Here is a 25,409-nt window from a genome sequence, read left to right as displayed (position 1 = left end):
TTTAATTCATATATCATTTAGGTGGTATGTGCAGGCAACAAGGGTTAGATTCCCTGTGCTGGGATCAGGATGATTGGGAGGGGCTGGTTATGGAATAAATTGCCTAGGGAAGTTGTGGAATCTCTGTCATTGTAAATGTTTAAGAGCAGGTTAGACAAACGCCTGTCAGGGATGGTCTAGATCAGGGGTCTCAAACTCAAATGACCACGAGGGCCGCATGAGGACTAGTGCATTGGTCCGAGGGCTGCATCACTGACACCCACCCCTTGCTGCCCCCGGCCCCGCCCCCACTCCACCCCTTCCATGAGGCCCCGCCCCTACCCCACCTCTTCCCTACCCCCATTCCAACCCCTTCCCCGAAGTCCTCACCCCAACTCTGCCCCCTCTCTGCCCCCAGGCGGTGCAGGAGGGGTGTGGGGTGTGATGGGGGCTCAGGGCAGGGAGTTGAGGTGCAGGAGAGGTGAGAGATGCAGCAGGGGGTTGGGTGCAGGGGGCTAAGGACAGGGAATTGGGGTGTGGGGTGCAGGAGGGGTGCAGGGTGCAGCAGGGGGTCGGGGTGCAGGGTGCAGTGGGGGCTCAGGGCAAGGAGTTGGGGTGCAGGAGTGGTGAGAGGTGCAGCAGGGGGTCGGGGCGCAGGGTGTGGCGGGGGCTCAGGGCAGGGAGTTGGGGTGCAGGAGTGGTGAGAGGTGCAGCAGGGGGTCGGGGTGCAGGGTGTGGCGGGGGCTCAGGGCAGGGAGTTGGGGTGCAGGAGTGGTGAGAGGTGCAGCAGGGGGTCGGGGTGCAGGGTGTGGCGGGGGCTCAGGGCAGGGAGTTGGGGTGCGGGAGGGTGTGGGATGTGGCAGGGGGCTCCGGACAGGGGGTTGGGGTGCGGGGTGCGGGCTCCGGCTGGGCACCGCTTACCTAAAGCGACTCCAGGGTGGCAGCACCTCCCTGAAGAGAGAGGCTCAGGACTAGGGCAGAAGGGCAGGGGAAGGGCAGCCTGCCCTGGCCCTAGTGAAGAGGGATACTAGGACCTGCCGGCAGCCTGCAGAGCGGAGCGGATTCAACGTGTGCTGCAGGCTCCAGGCTCCGGGGCAGTGAGGAGGCAGCAAGTGGGGGCCGGGAGACACTCCGGGGCGGGGGGCGTGTGGGGGTGGCAGGTGCCCCAAACATTGGGGAGCAGCGCACGGGGAGCTTAACAGGCACAGAAAATAACTTGAGGGGGCGGGGGTGAGGGGAGTTTGGCATTGACAGGAAGTAACGGGGGGGGCGTGGGGAGCTCCACGGGCCACAGGGAAGAGCTCCGCGGGCCACATGTGGCCCACTGGCCGCGTGTTTCAGACCCCTGGTCTAGATAATACTTAGTCCTGCCTGAGAGCAAGGGACTGGACTAGAAAACCTCTTGAGGTTCCTTCCAGTCCTATGATTCTCTGTCTTCAAACGCCACAGAGATTGGGAGACCGAGAGAAGGCCTTTTCCTGTAGCTGAGCCATCAGCCTATTTCTCAGGGGACGTAATAACAGCTAACTGTTATCAGAGATCGAATCCCTTTACAAAGGAGGGCAGTATTGTTTACCCCATTTTACAGAAGGGGAAGTGACTTCCCAAGATCACGCACAGGCCCGAGGCAGAAATGAGAATGGGATCCAAGTTTCCTGAGTCCCAGTCCAGTGGTTTTTCCTCTAGGCAATACTGCATCTGAGTTGCACCCACAAGAATGACCAAGCTGTTGTTGTGATACTTCACATTGTCCTATACAGAAGTGTTACAGAAGCTGCACACCTTGGAATTGTGCCCGCCAATGAAAGCTTTGCGTTTAAATGGGCTGATTAGGTTTGGAAATTGAGATGTTCAGGATTTGAAAGAGTGGCAGCAGCGGGACAGTCCTTGCGCAGCTGTCTTCTCCCCCTGTTGTTGCTGTCAGCACAAGTGGCCTTTGGGTGTAATGTTCTAAGTTGGAAGAAAAGCGGTAGCCACCTGGCCACACAGGATGTTCATGTCTATCCTTGGTGGCCCCTGTCCTTTCAGCAGACCGGTGAAAGAACCTGCAGAGACCAGCTTTACTAGGTGCACCTCTCATCTGTTTCTCTAAACCTCCTTGACAAATAAATAAGGCCATGACCTTTAGCCTGTAGTGTTAAAGGAAGTAGTGAAGGCTAAGTGACTGCATTGCCAGTATGCAGAACTTCCTGTGCAAGAATTAGCTACAGGTCCAGTTAAGTGGGTCTTGGGTGTGGACTGTTGCCAACTCTTTGGTAGAAGAGCAGAGTTAAAATAGGCAGAGGAATGATGGCACTAAGCAGGCTGAGCTACTGACTTCCCGAGTGACAGAGACACCCCTTTTAGTACTTTGCTCCCCATTTCTCTGGGACAGTAATCCAAGGTGTAGAATGCCAACAGCCCACATCCCAAGCACTGTTCTGCAGATTGGAACGAGGGAGGTGTGACGCAGCCTCCTACTCTGCAAATCCAAACCTCTTTCACATGCGAACACTCGGAGAAGATTAACAGTCTGAAAAATTACTAATTTCCTTAGTGTTTTTTAAATTCTGGAACTTATCTCGGGACTTCTTCCACCTTCTGGAGATGTAAGATATAAGAAGCATTAAAAATGTTTAGAAAAGAGACTTACTTGTTTCCCTTTGCTAAGGTTTAACAAAGATATTGCCCGGAAATTTCCAAGCATCTGGCTAGGATAGTCTTTAAGGGGAAGGATTTCACCTGCTAACATGGTCTCTGCAATCTTATACCCACCTATTTGCTTGTTCTACATTGGCTTTAACCACTCAGCATTCCTTGGTCCTAGGGATCATGTTGGTACTTACAGCAGGAATGACCCTACAGGGTCACTTACTGGAAGAAAGAACCCCTTTTCCAAAGTTCTGGACTATTACAGGAATAATTAGAGAGTTAGGTAAGAAACTTTTTCTCTTTTCTTTAGGTTCAGATTACGTGGGCGGCCTTTCATCCAATGTATGGTGAAGGGAGATCAAGTTGAATGGAGTCAACTTCCAACTTGTGAAGGTCAGGCTATTTTTATTGCTTTAAGAAGAACTCCTGATTGGAGCTGTTGCAGAGTAACTGTTACAGACAGGATCGGCTCTAGGCACCAGCAAACCAAGCACGTACTTGGGGTGGCAGAATTCCAGGGGCAGCATTCCGGGTGGTTTTTTATTTCTTTTGCTTTGGCAGTTGCGCTCTCGGTTTTGGTTTTGGTTTTCTGTTTTTTGTTTTTGTTTTTGTTTTTTTGTGTTGGGGAGGCAAAAAAACTAGAGCCGGCCCTGGTTACAAAGCTTTCATGTGTGTTTTATATTCACTCGATTTAGATTATGTCGATCATATAGATATTTTTGGGAAGGGGGAGACATGATGAAAGCGTAGGAGGATCCATTGTGTTGCTGGTGACTTCTGTGGAAGCCACACTTCAAACAAACCAAAAAAAAAAAGCACATCCCTCTATCCCTATAGAGCATTCCCCCTGAGCTTGTTATTTGGTGTATAGATTCCAACCCAACTAACGACCTAATCAGACGTGAACCCTGAACTCGGGGATGATGGAGTTTGATTAGTTTCTCATTCTTCCCCAAATAATCTCTTCTGCTTTTGAAGTCTTTCATCCAACTTCTTTTATTTAGTGTAATTCCTCCCTGTTAACTATTCTCCTCCCTTCCCCTCAAAACCAACCAACCCAACTGCACTCAAAATCTCAGGCTATTTCAGAGTAAAATTCAGTATTAAAAGTTCTTCCCAATTTATTTGGTTTAACTTTTTTGTCCTTTTGGACACGCCCTTCCAGAGCTGATGTTTTATGGAGCATCTCCTTGAGCAATGGACATACTGGGTTGGGTCACGCCTAAAAGCAGAAAAACCTTCAGAATCTGAAAGGGGTCTTGCTTCAAATGTTAAAATGCAATGTTAAGTCCCCTTCCAAATGGCTAAATAGCTTTCTGTGGGGGATCTGAGACAACTTTCTTAGTGAAGCTCTCTTCAGTTCATCTTCAATGTAAACTTTAATTTTCATGTTGACCTTCTTTGCTTCAGCAATACCTTGTCTTCCACCTCCTGATATCACCCATGGATCCCGTACTGGTCAGAGTGAACAAGAGTTTTCCTTTGGCTCAGCGGTAACTTACAAATGTGACCAGGGCTTCTCTCTTATTGGAGATGCCTCCATTCATTGTACAACGAAAGATCATGACAACGGAGAGTGGAGTGGGCCTGCCCCTGAATGCAAAGATTAGTAGCGTCTGTTTTTATCCCCTTCTTGTTCTACTATCTCCTCCAGGAAAAACTATATTTTGATTGCTAAGTAAACCCATAAACCTGAGGAAATTGAGTTAGTGCTTAGTCCCCCTAAATACGTATCATGATAACTAGTTACTGTTGGAAAACTAAAAATGACGGACACTTCATAAATCATTCCTGGAAACCATTTTTGCCTCTAATCCATCCTGTATTTTTTGTCTCCCTTCAGCATTCCAAGGTTGCAGTTAATTCTCATGTCACAAACAGTTGATTTTTAACTAAGGTTTTGCTTTTATGCCAGTACCCTACTACTCGGTGCTAAAGGGGAAGGAGAGAGAGAGAGCCTTACAAGTAGGATTGTTTGGAAACCATATTTTTCAGAACTCTCTGGGAGGGCTCCTTGGCAGTGAAGGCTCAGGCCTCTGTGAGTTCATCTCACAGCCATAAAGTTCCTAGGAGGGGGAAATAAAGGTCATTGTAAAGAAAAGCTCTTCCACTGAGCTTGACTGAGGAACGTGCAGTTTTTAGCTGTCTAAAATCAGGATTCATGTATCAAGAAAACTAATAACAAATATTTACAAAATGCATAACAAGCCTATTGAACATACTGCCACAAAATGGAGGCAAAGAACATGGTAGGATTCAAAAAAGGATGAGACACTTAGAACCTGGTCCGGCAAACACAAATGTGCTTAACCTCATTGATTGGTATTAATGATATTTCTGTTCTTAATTCCTTATGAATTGCGAAAAATTTGGCCTACACTGCACAAGAGATCAGAACAGATTTGCCCTTGGAATTAATGAATCCCACAATACCTTTAAATTATTATGCCTCTGAGTGAGATCATGTTAACTAGTGTATAGTTTCCTAGGTCATTCTGCTTGCCCTTTTTGAATACTGGCACGAGATCGGCGCTCAAGAAGAATGGAAGAATTTCCTGGTACTCTAAGATTAATTAGAAGTTAATCAGTGGGCTAGAGATCTCCTTGGCCAACTTTTTAGGATGCTTGGGTGCAAGTCATCCCAAGAGTTTGATTTAACAATGTTTATCCCTAGCAGATGTAGTTGAACTTCCTCCTTAATTACTAATAGACATGAAAGTACTTCTTCATACACTTGTGATGAGACTATGTTGTCGTGCTTCTCTCCAGTTACAAAAGGGAAATAGTTACTGAAAACAGCTGCCTTTCCTGCATCATAATTGTTTTATCCTCTCCATTTAGTAACAGGTTTGTACCATTACTAGGCGTGGTAGACTCAATGTATCATCCAGACTAAGGAGAATCTGTCACCCCTGCCCTCTAACCTGGGGTGCCCGTTACAATGCTTTGCTGCTTTAGCCTCCAGTCTGGACTGTTGACAAATAACCTCCAATGTGCAAGTCACTCCCAGCTACGTCCCAGCCAGCCACATCTTGGCTCTCACCAGCCTTGGTTATACTGCAGGGTGACCCCAACAAACTCCTAGCATTCGTTTTGTTTTTTTCCCCTCCAGAAACATACGTCTCGTATTGCCCAGCCCTCTCCCGGACAATACAAATTCATATCAAGTCTCCATTTCTTCAGTAGAAATAATATGCACACACCTTGTTACCCAAATAGAGTTTCACAGACACTTCAATTTAAACACACTGGATTAGATCAATTCAGTTTATTAACTGCAAAGAGATTTTAAGTGAAGGCAAGTAATGAGGCATAAGTGCGAAATGGGTACAAGAGAAGTCCAGATAAAACATAACTGGTGCCCAGGTTAATGAACTATGTTAAATTCAAAATCAAGCTTTTACTTAACACATACTCTCAGCAGTCTTACTGTCCAAACTTCTTAGGTGAGGACCCCTTAGTGGCTGCTTCCTTTGTCTCATCTAGTGCAGTGGATGGAGTGAGAGGGAGGAAGTGGCTGGGAGTGTTTGTCCCTCCTTTTTTATAGTGTCAGCCCTGCCCCTTGGAAAACATTCCTAGCTGCCAAAACGTCTATAGGGAAAGATCTTCCCTGCTGCTGTTCCTTGCTTTTTTTGGAGTTTTTTTTTTCTTCCTGCTTCATGACTGCTTTACTGCTTAAATGCAAATTAAGCAGAGCACGCCTTCCTTTGAGACAGAGCTGTTTGCCTACTTGTGCTGTGGTTTGCAACATGAGTTAACATTATACAGGGAAATCTTATAACTTATAACGGTGTTGTCATGCATTTTATCAGGACAGTATTGACCAGTAAACTATAAATGGTCAGATACCTCACAAGGCATACTCGGTACAAAAATTAGTACAGCAGTCTCTAGGGTGTGGACGCGGGTACGTTCTCTTACAGAAGGATTACTTTTGTTCCTAAAAAACTTCAAAACCTTCTCCTTCTTGTGTGTAACCATGCCAGTTGTGACTCTTTCACTGATGTCTTTAGCTCTCCATATCGATTTTTACCTTTCATAATTTATGCCGTCTATCCTTTTTCCCATATATTATGTTGCTTTTTATTTGTAATTGCTGCCAGTTGCGGTCAATAGATCTACCCACACGAATATAATTATGCATATGAGTTTTCAGGATCTGGGCCTTAACATGTACAAAAGGAATATTTGCACTTACACTAAATCTGCAAGGGGAACTTAATTCTCTTGATTCAGGATATAAGGCAACCACTGTCTGTGTGGGATTAGGAAGCATCACCCCACTTCCACGTCTCCCCACCTCCCCTGGGCATGTTACAAAATTATCCATAATGTGGGTTGTAAGATTTCCTCTGTAGCCTTTGCTGCTGACCGCTGTCGTACAGGACAAATCTTGAACTCCCAGACCATTGGCTTTTATCTGCCATGGTATTTGCTATGTTAGAGGGTGCAAGTTAGCATATCCCCTTTTTCCCATTAAGGTAATATGAGGTAACGCTAATATTAGTCTTCTTCTCTTCTAGAAAGACCATGTAAACAACTAGAACTAGAAAATGGCAGGGTTCATTTCACGGATCTCCGGTTTGGTGCAACAGCAAACTTCTCCTGTAATGAAGGGTGAGTGGCAAGTTGCTTCTTTTGACTAATTAATAGAACCTAGACTGGTGTAAAAGTGCTGGTGAAGTCTGGCAAAATGAGATTAGAAAGCCTGCTTAACTTCAAGAACATAAGTGAGTGGTGTGCTATAAATCTGTAGCCATGGTCTGGGCCCTTGTTAAGAATTACACCTGCAATTTTTTCAAAGGAGTTGAAGGAAGATTGACAACCGTAGCTGGGTGGCTTTCAGTGGGAGATGAGCACCTAACTCACTCAGGTGCTTTTGAAGATCCCAGCCTAGAGGCCTCAGGAGATCATCCAGTAGGGGTTGGGTCATGTGATCTGTAAATTAACTAGTTTTCTGGGTATTTGAAGAGTTCTGTAGCAGAGGTGGTAGGGCCTCCTGTCACCTACTGGAGATAGGAGTGCAAAAATCTCTAATTTAGAAGAGGGGTAATTTGTTCCCCTTTGCCGAGGATTAACAAGTATTCCCAAACATCTGATAAGCATAGCCCAGAAGCGAGGACTCTCTCCTGTAACGCTTTTGGGAGCTCTATCTTCTGGTTTGTAGCTCTTAATTGCCTTTAACTACACAGGGCTCGGTCTTCATGTACAGCAGCACAGCTGTACTGTTGTATATAAAGATGCTGCTATACTGATGGGAGAGCCTCTCCTGTCAGCATAGTTAATCCATCTCTCCAAGAGGCAGTAGCTATGTTGGCGGGAGTTCTCCTCTCGACATAGCCATGTCTACGTGGCGGGGTTAGGCCAGTATAACTGTCACTCAGGGGTATGGATTTTTCACACCCCAAGCAACGTAGTTGTACCAGTATAGCTGAGTAGTGTAGACCTGGCCTCAGTGTTCCTTGGTCCTATGGTATTAGATGTGTCCCTTTTTTCAATGGTTTGTCTCCACCTACTGGCAGAAAGAAACCACGTTCCATCTTTCTGGATGGTTAACTAGCTCTTTGCTTACGTGAGTAACAAACTTGAACCCTTTTTCTTTCTTTAGGTACAGATTAAATGGACCGACTTCTGCCCAATGTGTGGTTGTGGGAAATGGAGTTGATTGGGATAAAGAGCTTCCACTTTGCGAAGGTAAACTAATCTAATGGTTTTAAGATGATGCAGCATAGCTGGTGCTTCAGAGGAGTCTCTGTTCTTACTTTGGCGTTTAATCCAAATGACAGTTGAGTTGAGGGGAGGAATGAAATCGTACTCTGGTTCTCCATGGTGTTTGGATGACTCCTACAGAATCAATTTTTTTTAAAAGTACCTTTTAGTTTGTTCACCTGGCACAGATTAATATGCACAATCCAACAGTCCTCATGGCTCCTCTTCTCTATTGTATCTGTGTAATCCTGCTGTCCACTAAGTAAAAAGGCATGATAATGACTTCAAGATGTTTTGACCCTTCCCAAATCTGACTGTCCACTTAAAATCTGAGGCTCTTTGGGAGTGAATCACAATTAATTTGCCTCTACTTCAGTTTGATCTCTTGGATGCTTTCTGGGCTTGGTCGGTCAATCATGCTGCTGATGTCCAGGCTAGAATCAGCTGCTGCTACAAGCAGGGTCCTAGCTTAGTTTTCTGCTGGTGGAACAATACTACCTCTAGAGATGCTGGGCAAGAGGTTCTGGCTCCCTGAGGCTAATGTTGGGGAGGGGCATGCTCTGTTAAGGTCATCTTCCAGAGCCGGTGTTTTATGAAGCATCCTCCTTGAGCAATGGACGTACTGGGTTGGGTCAAGCCTAAAAGCAGAAAAACCTTCAGAACCTGAAAGGGATCTTGCTTCAAATGTTAAAATGCAATGTTAAGTCCCCTTCCAAATGGCTAAATAGCTTTCTGGGGGGATCTGAGACAATTTTCTTAGTGAAACTCTCTTCAGTTCACCTCAATGTAAACTTTAATTTTCATGTTGACATTCTTTGCTTCAGCAATATCTTGTCGTCCACCTCCTGATATCACCCATGGATCCCATACTGGTCAGACTGTACAAGAGTTTTCCTTTGGCTCAGCGGTAACTTACAAATGTGACCAGGGCTTCTCTCTTATTGGAGAGGCCTCCATTCATTGCACAACGAAAGATCATGTCAATGGAGAGTGGAGTGGGCCTGCCCCTGAATGCAAAGTTTAGTGGTGTCTGTTTTTTATCCCCTTCGTGTTCTACTATCTCCTCCCAGGAAAAACTATATTTTGATTGCTAAGTAAACCCATAAACCTGAGGAAATTCAGTTAGTGCTTAGTCCCCCTAAATACGTATCATGGAAACTAGTTACTGTTGGAAAAGTAAAGAATGACTGATAATTCATAAATCATTCCTGGAAACGATTTTTGCCTCTAATCCATCCTGTATTTTTTGTCTCCCTTCAGTGTTCCAGGGTTGCAGTTAATTCTCATGTCACAAACAGTTGATTATTTTTAGGTGGAGATAACCTCTTAAACTAGGGTTTTGGTTTTATTCCAGTACCTTACTACTCAGTGCTAAAGGGGAGGGAGAGAGAGAGAGAGAGCCTTACAAGCAGGATTGTTTTTCAGAACTCTCTGGGAGGGCTCCTTGGCAGTGAAGGCTCAGGCCTCTGTGAGTTCATCTCACAGCCATGAAGTTCTTAGGAGGGGGAAATAAAGGTCATTGTACAGTCCTCAGTTGGGCGACGGCAGTGCTCACGCACACTATTGCATTTAGTTAACAATGCATTTATGTACTTGGTATTCAAGCAGCTGCAACAACTTAGTTTTATTCTTGCTGAATTACCCAGCCTAACAGCTGGGATGGAGGCTTTTTCGGAGGCATTAGGCAGGTTGGTCACCTCGCTACTTTAATATTAACTCTCCCAAATGTGGGGAAGTTCAGTTCCAGAATGTCATTGTATGTAGATCTCTTGACCCCAATTCCTGATGGCTTCATACAATGATGATGTTTAACTCATGCGGTATACTGGAGGGGGATGTGGGCGGGGCCTCATAGTCTACATACAGCACAGCACCCAACTGTATGGGAAACATCTTTTTAAAGGGAAAGATCCAAACTTATATAACTTTATTTTAAAATACATGTTGGTACCAGCTGTAGTCAAGTATCAGGCTTTGCATGTATGTATTATATTCTGTTTGACAAACAGGCTATATCTTAATACTGATGTGAATTTCTTGTGCAGTCTTAGACTGAAATAGTCTGGCATGCCTGATTAGAAAAATACTTGATATGTGTGTGTGTATATATCAAGTATATTATAATATCTATATGTATATAATATATGTATAATATTTTGATTTTTGGTTTTTTTTTTTTTTCTTTTTTGCTTGGGGAGGCAAAAAACCTTGAGCCGGCCCTGGTTACAGAGCTTTCATGTGTATTTTATATTTACTCACTTTAGATTATGTCAATCATATAGATATTTTTGGGAAGGGGGAGACATGATGAAAGTGTAGGAGGATCCATTGTTTCCTGGTGCCTTCTGTAGAAGCCATGTTTCAAACAAAGAAAAAACCCCACAGCCCTCTCTATCCCTACAGATCGTTTTCCTTGAGCTTTCTGTCTGGTGTATAGATTCCAACCCAACTAATGACCTAAACACAAGTGAACCCTGAACACGGGGATGGTGGGGTTCGATTAGTTTCTCATTCCTCACCAAATAATCTCTGCTGCTTTTGAAGTCTTTGATCCAACTTTTTTATTTAGCGTAATTCCTCCCTGTTAACAATTCTCCTCCCTTCCCCTCAAAACAAACCAACCAACCCTGGACTCCACACTCAAAATCTGAAGCTAGTTTGGAGTGAAACCCAGTACTAAAACTTCTCCCCAATTTATTTGCTTTAACTCTTTTGTCATTGTGGTCTGATAAGACTGTTATCCGGGATTTGTTCAATGGAGCCAAAAATCTTCTAGATGAATGGATGTTGGGAGTGGAGAAAAGTTTGAAAGCAGAAAGGCTTGTAAATCTAAAGATGGTAATGCCTCACATTTTTTTAAAACTGAGTATGAATTACACTCTCAAAGGGTTAATTTTTCCCCCTTTTTTGGAGGAATTGTAAACAAATGTTTACTTAATCCTTACAATTCACCTCTAACTGAAATGTGCATTAATATTCATGATGCCGTTCTCTTTTCCTTCAGCGATTACTTGTTCTCCTCCTCCTAATATTGCCAATGGGATACACAATGGCAGCAATGTGGAAATCTTTGACTGTAACTCATCGGTAACTTACAAATGTGACCATAATTTCTCACTTACTGGCGAGGCCTCCATTCACTGTACAACTAAAGATAACATCAATGGGGTCTGGAATGGGTCTGCCCCTGAATGCAAAGGTGACTGTCTGTTTTTATCATCTTGTTGTTCTACTTTCTCCCACCAGAAAAAACAATATCTTGATTGCTAGGCAAACCCATAAACATGAGGAAATTGAGCTAGCCATTAATCATCTAAGGATATAACTTGTGGGAAACGTGGTTGCTGTTGGAAATATAGTCCTTAAAAAGTGGCTGTCTCTGCACATACACACAAGGAGGAAAAATTAAGATCTCATGGGTAACCTTAATTCTGTGGTTTCCTAACTACTGAGTGCTTTGCAATTTTAATAACTTGTGTCTGCTGTGGGTTTTATGTTACTTCTGGGCTTTTTAAAAAGAAAAAAGAAGTCTATGTGAAACTAATGTCCTGTCCTCCACCTCCATGTGTCATTGAGGTTTGATTCTTGGGCCTAAGGTACTGCAGGATAGACCTCTGTCAAGTTGAAGAAGTAATTATAATAGGTGGCAGCAGGAGTAAATTGTTATATGGACCAACCACTAGAGGAGGATGCCCAACACACTAAAACAATGGATTATATATGCACAAATAACCTCATTGTACACACCGCGTAGCCAAGTATTTAGATTTGGCAAATTCTTTCGGTTAGGCTAAGTGGATGAGACTTGGGTCTGCCATATTAGAGATCTGGGTGCTCTTCCTTGCTTGTGTAACTTCTATTTAGAGAGGATGGGTTGCTCAGTGCTAACTTGGGTTTTGAAGGGCACAGGATTGTTAACACCAGTCAGTAGAAATAATGTGAGTTGAACTCATCTCCTGGTTCACAACATGGTGCACCTTCTCCTAGGCCAAAGAATATTATGATGTGAGGGATGGAGATGCACAGTTCTGAGTTGCACATGGCAACACCTTGCAGAGAATGGTCATTGAGAACAGCATGTTCAGGGGTTTTAGAAGTTCCTCTAGGAAGTTTTGATGAGCCTTTCATATCCCTGCTGGAAACCATGGAACTCTTAGAGCTCTTAAAGAGAGAGAGAGAGAGAGAACTTTTGTAAAGGGAAGTGGTAGGCAGCTCAATGTAGGGGTTGCTATGGGCTTCCCCTAGAATATCTGAATGGGATCCCAGCAGCAGTCTGCAGGGGTAGCCCAACTGAGATCTCGCTGTGACAATGTGTAAGTGGGATAAGTCTTCTCTCTAAAGATGCAGATTCCTAAACATTAGTTTGGCAAGCTCCTGACTCTGAGTGGACAGCTGGTGATGGGAGACTGATGTAATGTTCATAGCTGTTTTTTCCTCTTCTTTTTGCCTTAGACATAATTACGCAGGAAAAACCCACAACTGTCCCTCCCGAAGGAGCAGAAGTAGCTGGTACTTCCTCAGGTAAATTGGAAGAACTTGGATTTGCTAAAAGTCTAGAATTTGGGGTTCAAATTTCCACTTGAATAAAAATGAAAGGTGCAGTGTGAGGGTCTTTTAAATTTCTATAATTCTGCTATTCACAGATGGAAATATGATGATGTTCACCTAGTGCTTGCCTAAAAACTTGACAGAGAGCTCGTTGTTCATTTGCACACTCCATGCTCTCCTGGTTTTCCTACCTCTCTCATTGTTCCTGCACCATTTCTTTTGGTTATCAAAGCCTTTTGGTGGGTCCTTGTCCCCCTTCCACTTTCCAAAGGATTCCCACAGTGCTCTGACCTTGGCCCATTCCTCTGATTCCTCTCAAAAGGAGAGTGATGTCGCCAATACCATGGGTAAGGAATATTATTGTCTGGGCTGATTGATGGCAGCTGTAATGAGAGCGATGGGGGCAGGGACCTCCTTTTTGTTGTGTGGTTCTACAGCACTTAGCACAGTGGGGCCCTGAGTCATGACATCGCTATTGCAACACAACTGATAATACTGGCTGCAGTAGCGAGTGGCTACTCTATCGCTCTATGGCATCCAAGTACTGATCATTTCAGTGGCACAAACTCTGTTTCTTAGGTGTAGATTTTATGGGGACAAAGACAGTTAGTCTCCAAATCCATACAGTTCTCCCAAGGATGAGAATTCAGGAGTAGATAATTTACAGCTGAGAGAATTAGCTCTTGGAATGACGATAGGGGTAATGCACCTAATGTGTGTGGATCTTCTGCTCTGTGCAGACTTGAAGGTATACCCCACAGAGGGAAAATTAGATACAATGACGTGGGTAAAACACTGGGAGGGAGTTGACTCTAGCACTTTATCCTCAGTGCTTTCACTGGCATGCTTGGGGGGCTCTTCAAATGTTTTTGGGAGAGAATATGTGCAGTTGTGGAGGCAGGGAATGGAACTGGGCTTGTGGAAAGCAAATATAGCAACGAGTGAAGATTGTCCCTCAGTAATTGAGAATTTAGGATCGGTTGCCCCTTAGACAATACATTACAGAACATCGGGAAGTATTTCAGTTACTTTCCTGACTTTGCTTCTCATTGGCACTTGTCCTCATGCCTGTCTTACAGTGTCCATGCATCACATGAGAAATATGCAAGTCAGCTGTCTCAGAGATTAGCTTTTCACCAGCTCTTTTCACTTGTTTCTAAACCCAGACATGTTTCATGTACTCTTCTATAGATGGCTCCCTTGGTCTCCTTTGCCCTGTACGCCAACTTCTTTCCTGTCACTCGGTATGGTTGCAACAGTCTCGCTGAGCCTGTGCTGCGTTAGATCATAAGCCCTGTGAGGTGGAGGAATGTCCTGTTTTGCACAATGTACTTACCTTGCATTACCAGACATGGTCAGGATGATGTATACATGGTAAATGATGTAAAATTTGAATGTACTGCAGTTTTGTATCAAGCCCATTCAGAAAACTAGCTTCAAGGCTGTAATGAAAACAAGTACTTCCAAATTGACCCCAATAAAATCATTTGTGGCTTCTCAAAAAGGAATATTCCGTTACAACAGATGACTGAATATCTTTCATAGTTAACTTTTTCCCTTCCTTGTCTGTCCTTATTGCTAGGCATTTGTGATTCTCCTCCAAGGTTGAGTTTTGCTGAGCTGCTTGGGGTAGTGAACAATTCCTATCCTGTTGGGACCCAACTGAAATACTCCTGTCGCCCAGGATACGTTTTGAGCTCTAAAAAGTTGGCCAAGGAGATCTCTGCATTAATGTAGACAATACTTTACACTAGGATCTATGCTATTGTCTGCGGCATTCTCAGGATCTTTACATTTCTATTACTCCCTCCATTCCCCCTGCCACACACACACACATCCAATAATATAGAGTTGTTAATCACTGGAGAGTGTGTTACTATTCAAGTGTGTAGTTACTAATTAGTGAGAGATTGCAGTGTGCTCAGCTCTATGTAAAAGGAAGGCTGGTTCCTCCCCAATGTGTTTCTAATCTATGTGCCAGAACCTTATGTTGCTCAAAACCTCATCACTGTTGCTTAGCACAGTCAGTTTCTGTAGAACTGACTAGGATGTGAGGGTGCGCAGCATGCTCAGGCCCGAGGCAGATACATGTAACGCACTGGATGATGGTTCAGACTCAAAGCAGCAAGCATACTTGAGAGGGTAAGTCCTTCTCTTCTGCAGCATAACCATGTTCCCTCTTTGATTTACAGAACAAGCAAAGCACTTCTGATGTGTGTAAGATGGTTCTGGAGAGCAGAGAGTTCACAGAGTGTGGTGTGCCTCTGGAGAAACTGAGAACTCTGCTGGAAATGCGGAAACTGTATCTGGAGATTGAGAAACTGAAGCAGGAGCTAAAGTCACAATGAATAGCTGAAAACTGTGATCCATATTGTGATAAACTGTCTCCCCTTTGGATGCAGTTCATATAATTACAGTTCTATAATTACAATTCTTACTGATTTCATAGAACTTGCTAATATAGCTAATAACCCAGAATAGGCAGTAAATCAGGGATCAGATTTCCATCTTGGGTGCTTTTTTTAGAATTTTTTGTTCTTTCCCCTTGAATTTCACAAATTTGCATTTCCACTTGATGATAAACTAGGGATTTCAGGTCCTTATACAGATTTTAGGGGTTATAGTGAAGGATTGAGTTGAGATTTGGTTTTCCTTAGGTAAGTTAACCAAGTAGCATGGAAGCAAATTATCAGTTGATACGAGCTTTAGCTCCTATGCAAAAGGAAACTCAAGACTAACTTCAGCTTTGTAGACATCCCACAATTACTGCTTACATTTAACTTTAATGCACCAAAACGTACACATTCAAAGTGGTGAATGGGTATTTAAATGCCTGATTTCCATACACCTTAAGAACAGTGATGTTAATCAATTCCTGCACCACTCTAAAAATGTGTAGGGGCTGAAAAAAGCCTATTCTCTGCCTTGTCTGCTCAATTACAAAGTCAGCAGGATGCTTCCTTTTAGGGACACTCAGCCTTGCCAAACTGAACAGAGCTATTTTTGAAATCTGCTGGCACCCATGGCACTTCTATAGCTGTCCTCAGCCACACACGCATTAGGAGTAGATGATACAATCTCAAGTGTAGAGAAGCAACCGTCTGAGCCATTTCCCCAATAAATGATGGGGGTGTTCTGTAACCTACACCTTTGTGATCAAGTAATTATTCTTGCCCTGCAGGGCTACAATAAAATGCAATTGTAATAACTGCTGATTGTCTTTGTTTTTATAACTTTGTCCCTTTGGCTGTAAGGCAGGGAGATGCCCAGCGTGTTTAGAGGATCGTTTCACTGAGAGCGAAGAACTAATTCCTCCTCCTCCTCCAGCCCAGTGATTAGTCTGAGCGAGCCCATGGAGACTGATCCTTCCCCTCGCACCTAGCGTGGTCCGGGTTGAATTGAACTGGCAAGGTAGTAGAAGGGAAACTTGTCCTGTGGAATAAGGGGGACGTGCCAGTTTTTAGCATTTTTACCACTGTTGATGGACCCAGAGGGATCACGGATTCAGCTACATTCCTGCGGGAACAGGAGGGATTAATTTGGCCAATAGGATAAGGAGGAAAGATGGCTGGCAAATTATTCTGTCTCAGAAATCATTGCTGCAGTGGAGGCTTTGCTCAGGAAGGGATAGCATAGCGCTGCTCTGAGAATAACTTCACTTGTGACTGTCCCTATGCCAGAAATGTAACAGTGCTGCAGTCTCCTCCAGTGAGAACCCTTAGCTGTATAAAGCCAGGAGCAGCGAATGGAAAAAGAACAGCAGCAGAGAAATAACCTGCAGACTCAGCCTTTGCGGGTGGGGGAATCTTCTGTCTCCTCGGACCTGGGAGCACTACTGAGCTCAGAGCAGGGCAGGGGTGACTTGATGTTGGGAGAGCTAGTGGTGTCAGGGAGCAGGAAGCAATTTAAATCCATCCCTGGGATCCTTAGGAGCTCACCCCAGAAGTTGCACTGACTCAGCACATCCAAGCTCCGTCTCTGACTGTTAGCTGTGCTCTGGGGGGTTCTGGCTTCTTGTCTCACCTGTCCTCTGCAGCATCCCATTGCAACACGCCCGCACACCCAGGCAGTCTCTCTAATTGCAGAGAGTGAGGTGAATTTGACCCACAGCCTCTGACTTCTCATCACGGCTGCTTTCCTGGGCTATCCTGGATGAAGGTAGGCAATGTGATCTTTTTTATGTGCCCATCTAAATTTGGTAGTCTCTAAGGTGCCACAAGTACTCCTGTTCTTTTTGCGGATACATACCTGATCTACCCTGGGGGGGGGATCAATTTAAGATACGCAACTTCAGCTACGAGAATAGTTTATGGCAGGGTAGGCTGCCTGTTGGCTGTGTGTGTGTTTTCTTTCAGTGTGCTGTCCCAGCTCTGTGCAGCTAGGGGACACAGCAGACCTCCATCGAATTGCCCAATAAAACCACAGCCCCGTTTCAGTAGCAAAGGCACCTAGCCAGGTTTACTGTTGACAAAGCATGGTCCTCGCGCCCCCGATCAATGTCTTCAGTTACACTAGCACATGTATGCCTATAACAACAGACCAGCTCACTGAATGGCAGGACTTAAATAGGCAGCAGATTTAAAACAAACAAAAGGAAGTATTTTTTCGCACAATGCACAGTCAACCTGTGGAACTCATTGCCAGAATATGTTGATTAAAAAAAACTAGATAAGTTCATGGAGGATAGGTCTATCAATGGCTATTAGCCAGGATGGATAGGAATGGTGTCCCTAGCCTCTGTTTGTTTGCTAGAAGCTGGGACTGGGAGACAGGGTATAGATCACTTGATGATTACCTGTTTTGTTCATTCCCCCTGGGGCACCTGGCATTGCTCATTGTTGGAAGACAGGACAGTGGGCTAGATGGACCTTTGGTCTGATCCCATATGGCTATTCTTATGACTTTCTGTTCCCTCCTCAGCCAGACAAAGACACTCCCTCTGAGACCATTCTTTATACACCGATACAAACATATTACGTATTGCCTCTCTGACATGGTTAGTTAGCACCCTTTACCTGGTACGTGCTGGTTCAATCAAACACCTCTTTCCATCAGTGTCATCCTAACCTTATCTCCTTACCTGTTTAACAGAGGTGAACATGTTCCTTTTATCTTTGGGGAGTGCGTTTGTAGCATACTTGATATGGGGTGTTCTGGTACCACCCTTCTGGAATGTGTTTCTGTGAGTGTCCTGTCATTTCTTAGGAATGTGTGTGGTTTTGCAATACCAGCCCTGTTCTTTCAGGTTCTGTGAGCTTGCAAGCGACATCGTTCTCCCACTACGAGAAAGGGACCAAGTGACCTTCTCCGTTGGATCATATGAACTGGAACCATAAACTCACTAAACATTAAATCTCACCAAATGAGGGTCCATCCATCCTCATCATCATATCCACTCATTATAATCCACAGCCGAACATAGCCACTTTATGAAGTTCATACCCTCATATCTCAATGTCTGTACTTTGACCCATCATCCTTTACCCCCCAATCGGGGATATTGCAGATTATGTATTCCTCATGCCACTTTATCTTAAACCAAACTTTGCACCCTCTATAATCTGTATGTTATTCCCTGATAACCAGAAACTTCTATGCTCAAACGCTGTTCACTATTTTTTTTTAACATCATCTTAATAAAATTTTTAAATCTGTTCTTAACAGGGCCAGATCACATTTGCTAACTTTGTTTTTGTATCAGCAGGGCCTGACTACTACTTTAGTTCAGGCCTCAGGGCTCTGATACCAGGCCTCATGTTTCAGGCTCTCCCTTCCTACTACACCTCTGATGGCCTGTGAGCTTCCTACACTGTGAACACAGGGCCAGATTCTCAGCTCATGTAAATAGGCACAGCTCTAACTGCACTAGGGTGAGGCCAGTTTATATCGACCGTGAATTTAGGCGACACTCTTTGCACTGTAGTTTCCGTCTCCTCCCAAATTCAGACTTCGGCGTCTTCACATTACGTAGGAACCTTCTTTGCACTTCCCCTCCCCTTTTTCATCTTGCGTAAAAATCCCAATTCTTTTGGCACTTCTCTGGACAAGTCTCCCCCATCCCCATCTAAATGAAGCCATTCCATTTCCCGTCTCAGTACAGACACAGACATTGTGTAACGTATGCCTCTCTGCCAAGTACCTGCCTGCTCCAAAGCTAAAACCTTTTATCAGGAAGCAGTCAGCAAAGGAACAAAATCCACAGTGTTGTTTGGTTTTGGTATGTCAGTTCTGTTGTTGCTTTTGTGTTTTGCTGGAGATGCGAGACCAAGTCTCCACCTGTGTTCATCATAACAGACAAATTCAGCTTCAAAGTGGTGCTTTTAGGACTATGTGGTTCACTTTGTCAGTAGGTGCACTTGCTCTGATGGAGGAGATGATCTGCATGTTCACCAGTGTGGCGATGCTGTCGTGCTGGAAGGTGTTGGCGGTGCTTAAGTGGGTCTTTGTCTATAAATCAATCACAGATCTGGTTAAAACGTATGTGTGGTAAAAGCTTTTTTTCAGGCTAAATGGTAGGAACAATGAAATGCTCCTTTTATGTAGTGAGGTAGCTGGAAACAACAGAAACTACCGCCCAAGGCAATGGGCCACATTGCAAGGCCAGATCAAATAAAAATGTAACCTCAGGAAATTAAGAAGGGTTTCCCCTGGGAATGGTTGCAAATGCAGGGGAAGGGGACTGTGTTTAGTAAGCTGTATGTGTTAGAGGCAGAAAGGGCTGTGAGAAGGAGCTGAGACACCGAGCATCTTGGGCAGAGGACACCCTGGAGAGGCAGACTTGGAAATAATGAGAAACATCCTTCTGTTTGTACTGTGTTCAGGGGAAAAGCATTTGGTGTACGTTCTTTGTAAACAGGACTTCACCAAAGACTATATCCAAATCCTATCAGTTTCTTCTCCTCAAGTTAAACACCTTGCAAGACTAGTGGCTCAGGCTAAGGAATAAAACTGTATTCACACACTCAGTGACAAGCGACATCAGCCTTAGCAACTCTGAGTATTTCAGGCAACCCAAATATCATCTCTAATGTATGAGTACCAAGTAACTCAAGTCTTCAGTATCTTTTTACCAAGAGTTTGAAAATGTGCTTCAACTGGCACAAAACGTGGCAAAATGCTGTTTCTGCTCAGAGCAGGAGAGGCTCGATAGAATTTCACTCCTGCTGCTTAAGCAACAACTGGCTTTTACTTTTTGTTGGTTAGTCAATTTAGTGCTGCTTAAAGGGAGGGAAAAATAGCACTGAGCAGAGGCACGTACAGCCAGGCACAGTGCAATCTTCCCCCACACAGCTTTGTCAGTACCTTCAATCCCCTGCTGTTCCTGGCAGGAGCTCCTGCGGGGCTGTGTCAGCGCTCCTTAATTCTATCTACAACACACCCTTCTATTTAACAGTAAATCCCTCTTTCCACTCCCTGTTTTACCCAAAGAATGGGATTCTTACCAGCACTCTCTCCTCTTTAATCCAGGGCCTCTTCTCTGGAGAAACTACCAGCCATGCTGATGTTTGTAGTGTTGTGATGGATTGCATAAATGGGACTGGGATGAAACACATGAGATTTTTTGGGGGTAGGGGTGGGTGGGTTGGCTTGGCTTTAGAACCCAGATTTCCACAAAAAAGTAAGGAAAATGCTCCAGTCCATTGCCCCTGAGTTCCTTGAGTACTTAATATACGTATTAATTGTACAACTGAGATGGTTTGATCTGTAGTTTGTGGTTATAGCCAACAGATTAACATGCACAAGGTGTTGCTCCAGTGTGATCCATGTGTGTTAAATGGATGTAGTCCTTGGTGTATAATAGCGTCTCCCCGAGGATGGCAATCAGCAGGGGGTTGAGAGCTATTTCCTCAGAAGCCTCTAGGGCTGGCTTCAAAGATTCCAAAAGGGCTCTACAGTGTCACTAGCAGCTTCTCTGGGGAGTTTCCACTGTCCATCTCCCTACTTGTTTTAGCAACACAGACCTGTTGCCGTAACTAGCCCAACGGTTATAATTGCTGTTCATGGTTTGGCTTATACCTCCCAGGACCAACTTAGAATTGGGAAATCACGTGAAATGCATCTAATTTTAAATGAAGACAATTTCACTTGCATGTATAAAAGACGTTCTCAGCTTGGTTGTCACTGGCTAACTTGCCAAGTCAGATGTGGATCTCCTGCATTTGTATAAATACATCTTGCTCACAGATTCCTTAGTATCTAATGTTACTTGTGTCCTCTGTACCTTTCTGAATAGCACTCCGATTTCATCTTGGAGATTGTTGATTATTGGGAAAATGTATGCACCCATTACTTGATGGACGCATGCAACAGTTAGCAATCAATATTAGTCACAATTATTTTATTGCATTCTCCGATACTAAAGAGCTCGTCAGATCTCACCAACTACACAGTGTTGGATCTGGGTTATTACTTGGATAGGGGACCTGGAAAATCATTTGTTGCAAGAAATAATGCTAGTGCTCTTCCCTCTGGATGTGCCCCATGAATCCTTGCATGATGCTGGCTGGTGCTAGATTTCAGATGAGAGGTAAAGCCAAGATCTTCACTGCTAGTGGCCATTTGTGCAAGACTAAAAGCATTAAATCTGGTGTCTTCAGTCCCTGCCCTAAACTTATTATGTAAAGTTGCTTTGTGCTGTTTAACGGGAATCACTTTGCTTCCCAGAGATGGCTGCTCTCGGCTGGGGGTTCAGGGTAAAATTATTCTTACATGTCTAGTTTGTGTAATCACTTTGGATCCAGTTGGATGAAAGACTCTGTATGATGGTAAAATTAAGTCACTCAAGAACAATTCGCAGGCTTGGACCTTGATATAAATTTCAGCAGACAAATCAAAATGCAATTTGTTAGTCTGGAACACCAGCTGTCACCTCCAAGCTATGTAGAGTTAACCCTTCGCTCTCCCTTTCAAAGCGTGATCCTTCAAACCAAGGTTTGCTCTGGCAACCGCTTTTTTTTAAAATTCCTTGCACTTGTTTTTTCTCTACACAAAAGCCTCAAAGTTCAAGTGTTAGCTTAGTCAGTGCTTCCATGACACCTTTTATTATTCTCGTTTTCTACAGAACGTGGGTAGGTTTAAATGAAGGAACTTAGGAACTCTCTCTATAAGCAACCGCCTTTCATCACCGTGACTTTCTGTGTAGGAGCCCAAGGACAGCCAACCTCTTGTGTGCCAATTATTACTCTCTGCCAGGCTAAGCTAGTGAGTCTGCTTCATTAACCTGCTGGGGAGTCCTTAATCATAGTACTAGCTCCTGCCAAATGCCTATCTCTGAACTGCTTCTGCTGAAGTCATAGGTATTTTTGCTATTGATTTCAATGGGCACATGATCAGACTTATTTCTCTGGTAAACAAAGCACTTAAGGTGCCAAACTGAGCTGTATTTTTAACAAGTTGAGTAGGCTGCTACATGTTCTCCCATGGTTGTCAAGGGGAGTTACATTTAGCCCCTGTGGACCATGCTGCAAATGTCCCGTCACTTGTGTCTTTGTTTAAATTTCCTCTGAGTTAAACTAGATGGCTACATAGTTATTTGTTGCTTGTTTTTCCATCGAAGAGGGAACTTTCTTTTACAGTGATGAATCTCTCGCTAGTCCAAGGGCTGAATGTGGTACACAGAATGGTTGTTTAACGAGACTGATCACTTTTAATTGTGCCACCTTTGATCTATTAGGTTCTAACCAGGGTTGTACCAAAGTGTTCAAAATTACCGGGGCGGTCTGACACTGAAAACACATAAACAAATGTGCTGCCAAACACCATTGTTTATCAACGCTTATCCCTCTGTGTAATGTCTAAGGGGCACCGTTATGCACATTGAAGTATTTTTATTTTTAAAAATGTGATACTTTGGGAATATCTAACTACAAACAGAAGAGGCTAATGGGAAGCTAAGTGGCTTCTGAAGAGGACAAGTGAGAAGCTGGACACGAAATAAGGCTAAATTCAGAGTAGAAATCAGGTGTAAATATTTAACTGAGGGTAAATAACCAGTGGACCAATCTACTTATGGATGTGGCAGATTTTCCATCACCTAACTTTTTTTAAAAAATCAAGACTGGACATCTTTCTAAAGAGATGCTGTAGCTCCACTAGAAGTTATGCACTTGATGCAAAAGTCTTGGATGAGGCTCTATAGCGTTTAGAGTGGTAGACATGTTAGTCCTTATCAGCAAAAACAACGAGGAGTCCTTGTGGCACCTTAAAGGCTAACAAATTTATTTGGGCATAAGCTTTCATGGGCTAAAACGCACTTCATCAGATGCATGGAGTGAAAAATACAGTAAGTAGTGTGTGTGTGTGTGTGTGTGTGTGTGTGTGTGTATGTGTGTGTGTATATGTATATATATATATATATACAGCACATGAAAAGATGGGAGTTGCTTTACCAAGTCAGCAGGGGGTGGGGTGTCAGTGCTAACAAGGCCAATGCAATCAAGGTGGAAGTGGCCTATTCTCAACAGTTGACAAGAAGGGGCCCATCCACTCCCAGTCTTTATTCAGTGAGGGGCAAACACCCCAAGCCACTCCTCTCTCCCTGTCCATCTCCCTCTTTGTACCTGAGAAGACCAGAAGAAACAGCTGCTGGACATGAGGGAGGTGTCCCGATGGGAAAAGTTCAGTCTGTAATGGGGTAAGGACTTCACTTTTGATTCAAGTACACTTTAAGTTCAGCACCAAGAAGCTTTTTATCTTTATTTTTCATGTAACCATTTCTAACTTTCATGCATCATTACTTGTACTTCTTTAAAATCTATCTGCAGTTTAAATAAACCTGTTTTTATTCTTTAATTGAAACTAATCCAGTCTGATTAAGTTAAATTGTCTGGGTAACTCAATTTGAGGTGGCAAATTGAGTTATTGTTCCCTTAAAGCAAGGGTAGGCAAACATTTTGGCCTGAGGGCCACATTGGGGAATAGAAATTGTATGGCGGGCCATGAAAGCTCACAAAATTGGGGTTGGGGTAAGGGCTGTGGTTGGGGGTGCGGACACTGGGGTGGGGCTGGAGATGACAGGTTTGGGGTGAAGGAGGGTGCTCCGTCCTGGGATCGAGGGGGGTGGAGAGCGGAAGGAGGAGCAGGGCTGGGACAGGGGGTTGGAGTGTGGGGAGAGGTTCAGGTGTGCAGGCTTAGAGCAGCGCTTATCTCAAATGTCTCCTGAAAGCATGGGCATGTCCCTCTCTGGCTCCTACGTGGAAGCAGAGCCAGGTGGCTCTGCATGCTGCCCCATCTGCAGTCACCGCCCGTACAGCTCCCATTGGAGCCCAGGAGGGGGTCATTGGAGCATGTAGGAGCCATTGCGTGGCTTCTGGGAGCTGCGTAGTCCACCCCCTGACCCAGAGCCCTGGCTGGAGCACCGGAGCGGGGCAATCTCCAGACCCTGCTCCCCAACGGGAGCTTGGGGGCCGTCTTAAAACAGCTCATGGGCCATAGTTTGCCCACCCCTGCCTTAAAGGGAGAACAGAGCTATCTCAGGACAGCCCGGAACATTTTGGGGGTGGGGGTGGGAAGGGAGTGGGAGTGTCTTGGGATTACCTGGGAAATCTGGGAGTGGGGGTGTCTTGGATTTACCCTGAAGAAGTAACCAAGGCTGATAAAAGGCAGAGAGTAACCCAAGTGTGGCTGGCAGGTAGGGCTGTCCTTAGGATTTATGGGACCCTATAAAGTATTATTAAACTGGTGCCCCTTTGCCCGATGGTAGCCTGGGCTCGCAGCCCGGGGGAGGGGGAGGGAGAGAGGGACGAGGCAGCAAAGTATACCAAGCCACCCGCCCGGCTTCACGGTGGCAGAGAGTCTCAGTTCCCCGCAGAGACCCCCGTACCCTCTCCCTCACGCAGAATGTGTGGCGTGGACAGCCCCTGCCTAAGGAGACTGCAGGGTATGTGGGAGACGAACTGCTCTTACCTGCTGTTATGGGCTGTGGGTGAAGCAGCCGCTTGGGGAGGTTTGCTCCCCAGCCCACCTGTAGCCCCGCCCATACTCCAGCCCTGCTCTGCCCCAGGCCCTGCCCCTACTCTGCCCAGGCCCCGCCCTCTCCCCACTGTCTCCCTCCCGCTCCCTGATCACCCCCTTCCGGCCAAATTCCTGAACCCAAATGAAGCAAATGACATTTTAAAAAAAACCCCACTCTTCTGTGATTTCTTTTCCACTGCAAGCCAGAAGATGAAGACTGGACATGCAGAAGGTACCTAATTCAAAGCACTAGACTTATTTAAAAACAATGGGTTTTATATCTTTTGAAAGAAACAGCTCCGCCCAGCTGTAGGAAGCCGGCTCCCGGCAGCAGCGCCGGGGAAGGCTGTTGCACTCAGGGATACAGACGGGAAGAGAAACCCGTGGAGAGTTTTAAATGTTTCAATTTTACACCCTAATGAACAAAAACAAATGATGGTTAGATCTGGTGGGTGACTCCACGAGCAGCTGCCCCTCCGTGTAACGTGCCCACGGCTGCACCCACAAAGACACATGTGCAGCGGGGCGAGCCGGCCCCCTCCATGTATGTGTCTGGGCAGGTCCCCCTGCCTCCTGGGACACAGACTCGA

The 25,409-nt window shown here is 44.8% G+C and overlaps 1 protein-coding gene across 1 annotated transcript in view; it reads left to right on the top strand.

Annotated features, from left to right (window-relative positions):
- LOC101943449 (complement receptor type 1-like) overlaps window positions 1-25,409 on the top strand; it is a 431,031-nt gene that overhangs the window by 261,933 nt on the left and 143,689 nt on the right. Inside the window, exons 24-26 of the mRNA XM_065594544.1 lie at window positions 2,921-3,003; window positions 7,134-7,227; window positions 8,219-8,304. Of these exons, the coding sequence (XP_065450616.1) occupies window positions 2,921-3,003; window positions 7,134-7,227; window positions 8,219-8,304 (263 nt within the window). The remainder of the gene's footprint in view (window positions 1-2,920; window positions 3,004-7,133; window positions 7,228-8,218; window positions 8,305-25,409) is intronic.

The sequence above is a fragment of the Chrysemys picta genome, chromosome 4 (genome assembly GCF_011386835.1).
Source record: "Chrysemys picta bellii isolate R12L10 chromosome 4, ASM1138683v2, whole genome shotgun sequence".
NCBI classification, from domain to species: domain Eukaryota; kingdom Metazoa; phylum Chordata; order Testudines; family Emydidae; genus Chrysemys; species Chrysemys picta.
Note: the sequence above shows the minus strand (reverse complement) of the source record. Positions and strands in the feature narration are given on the sequence as shown.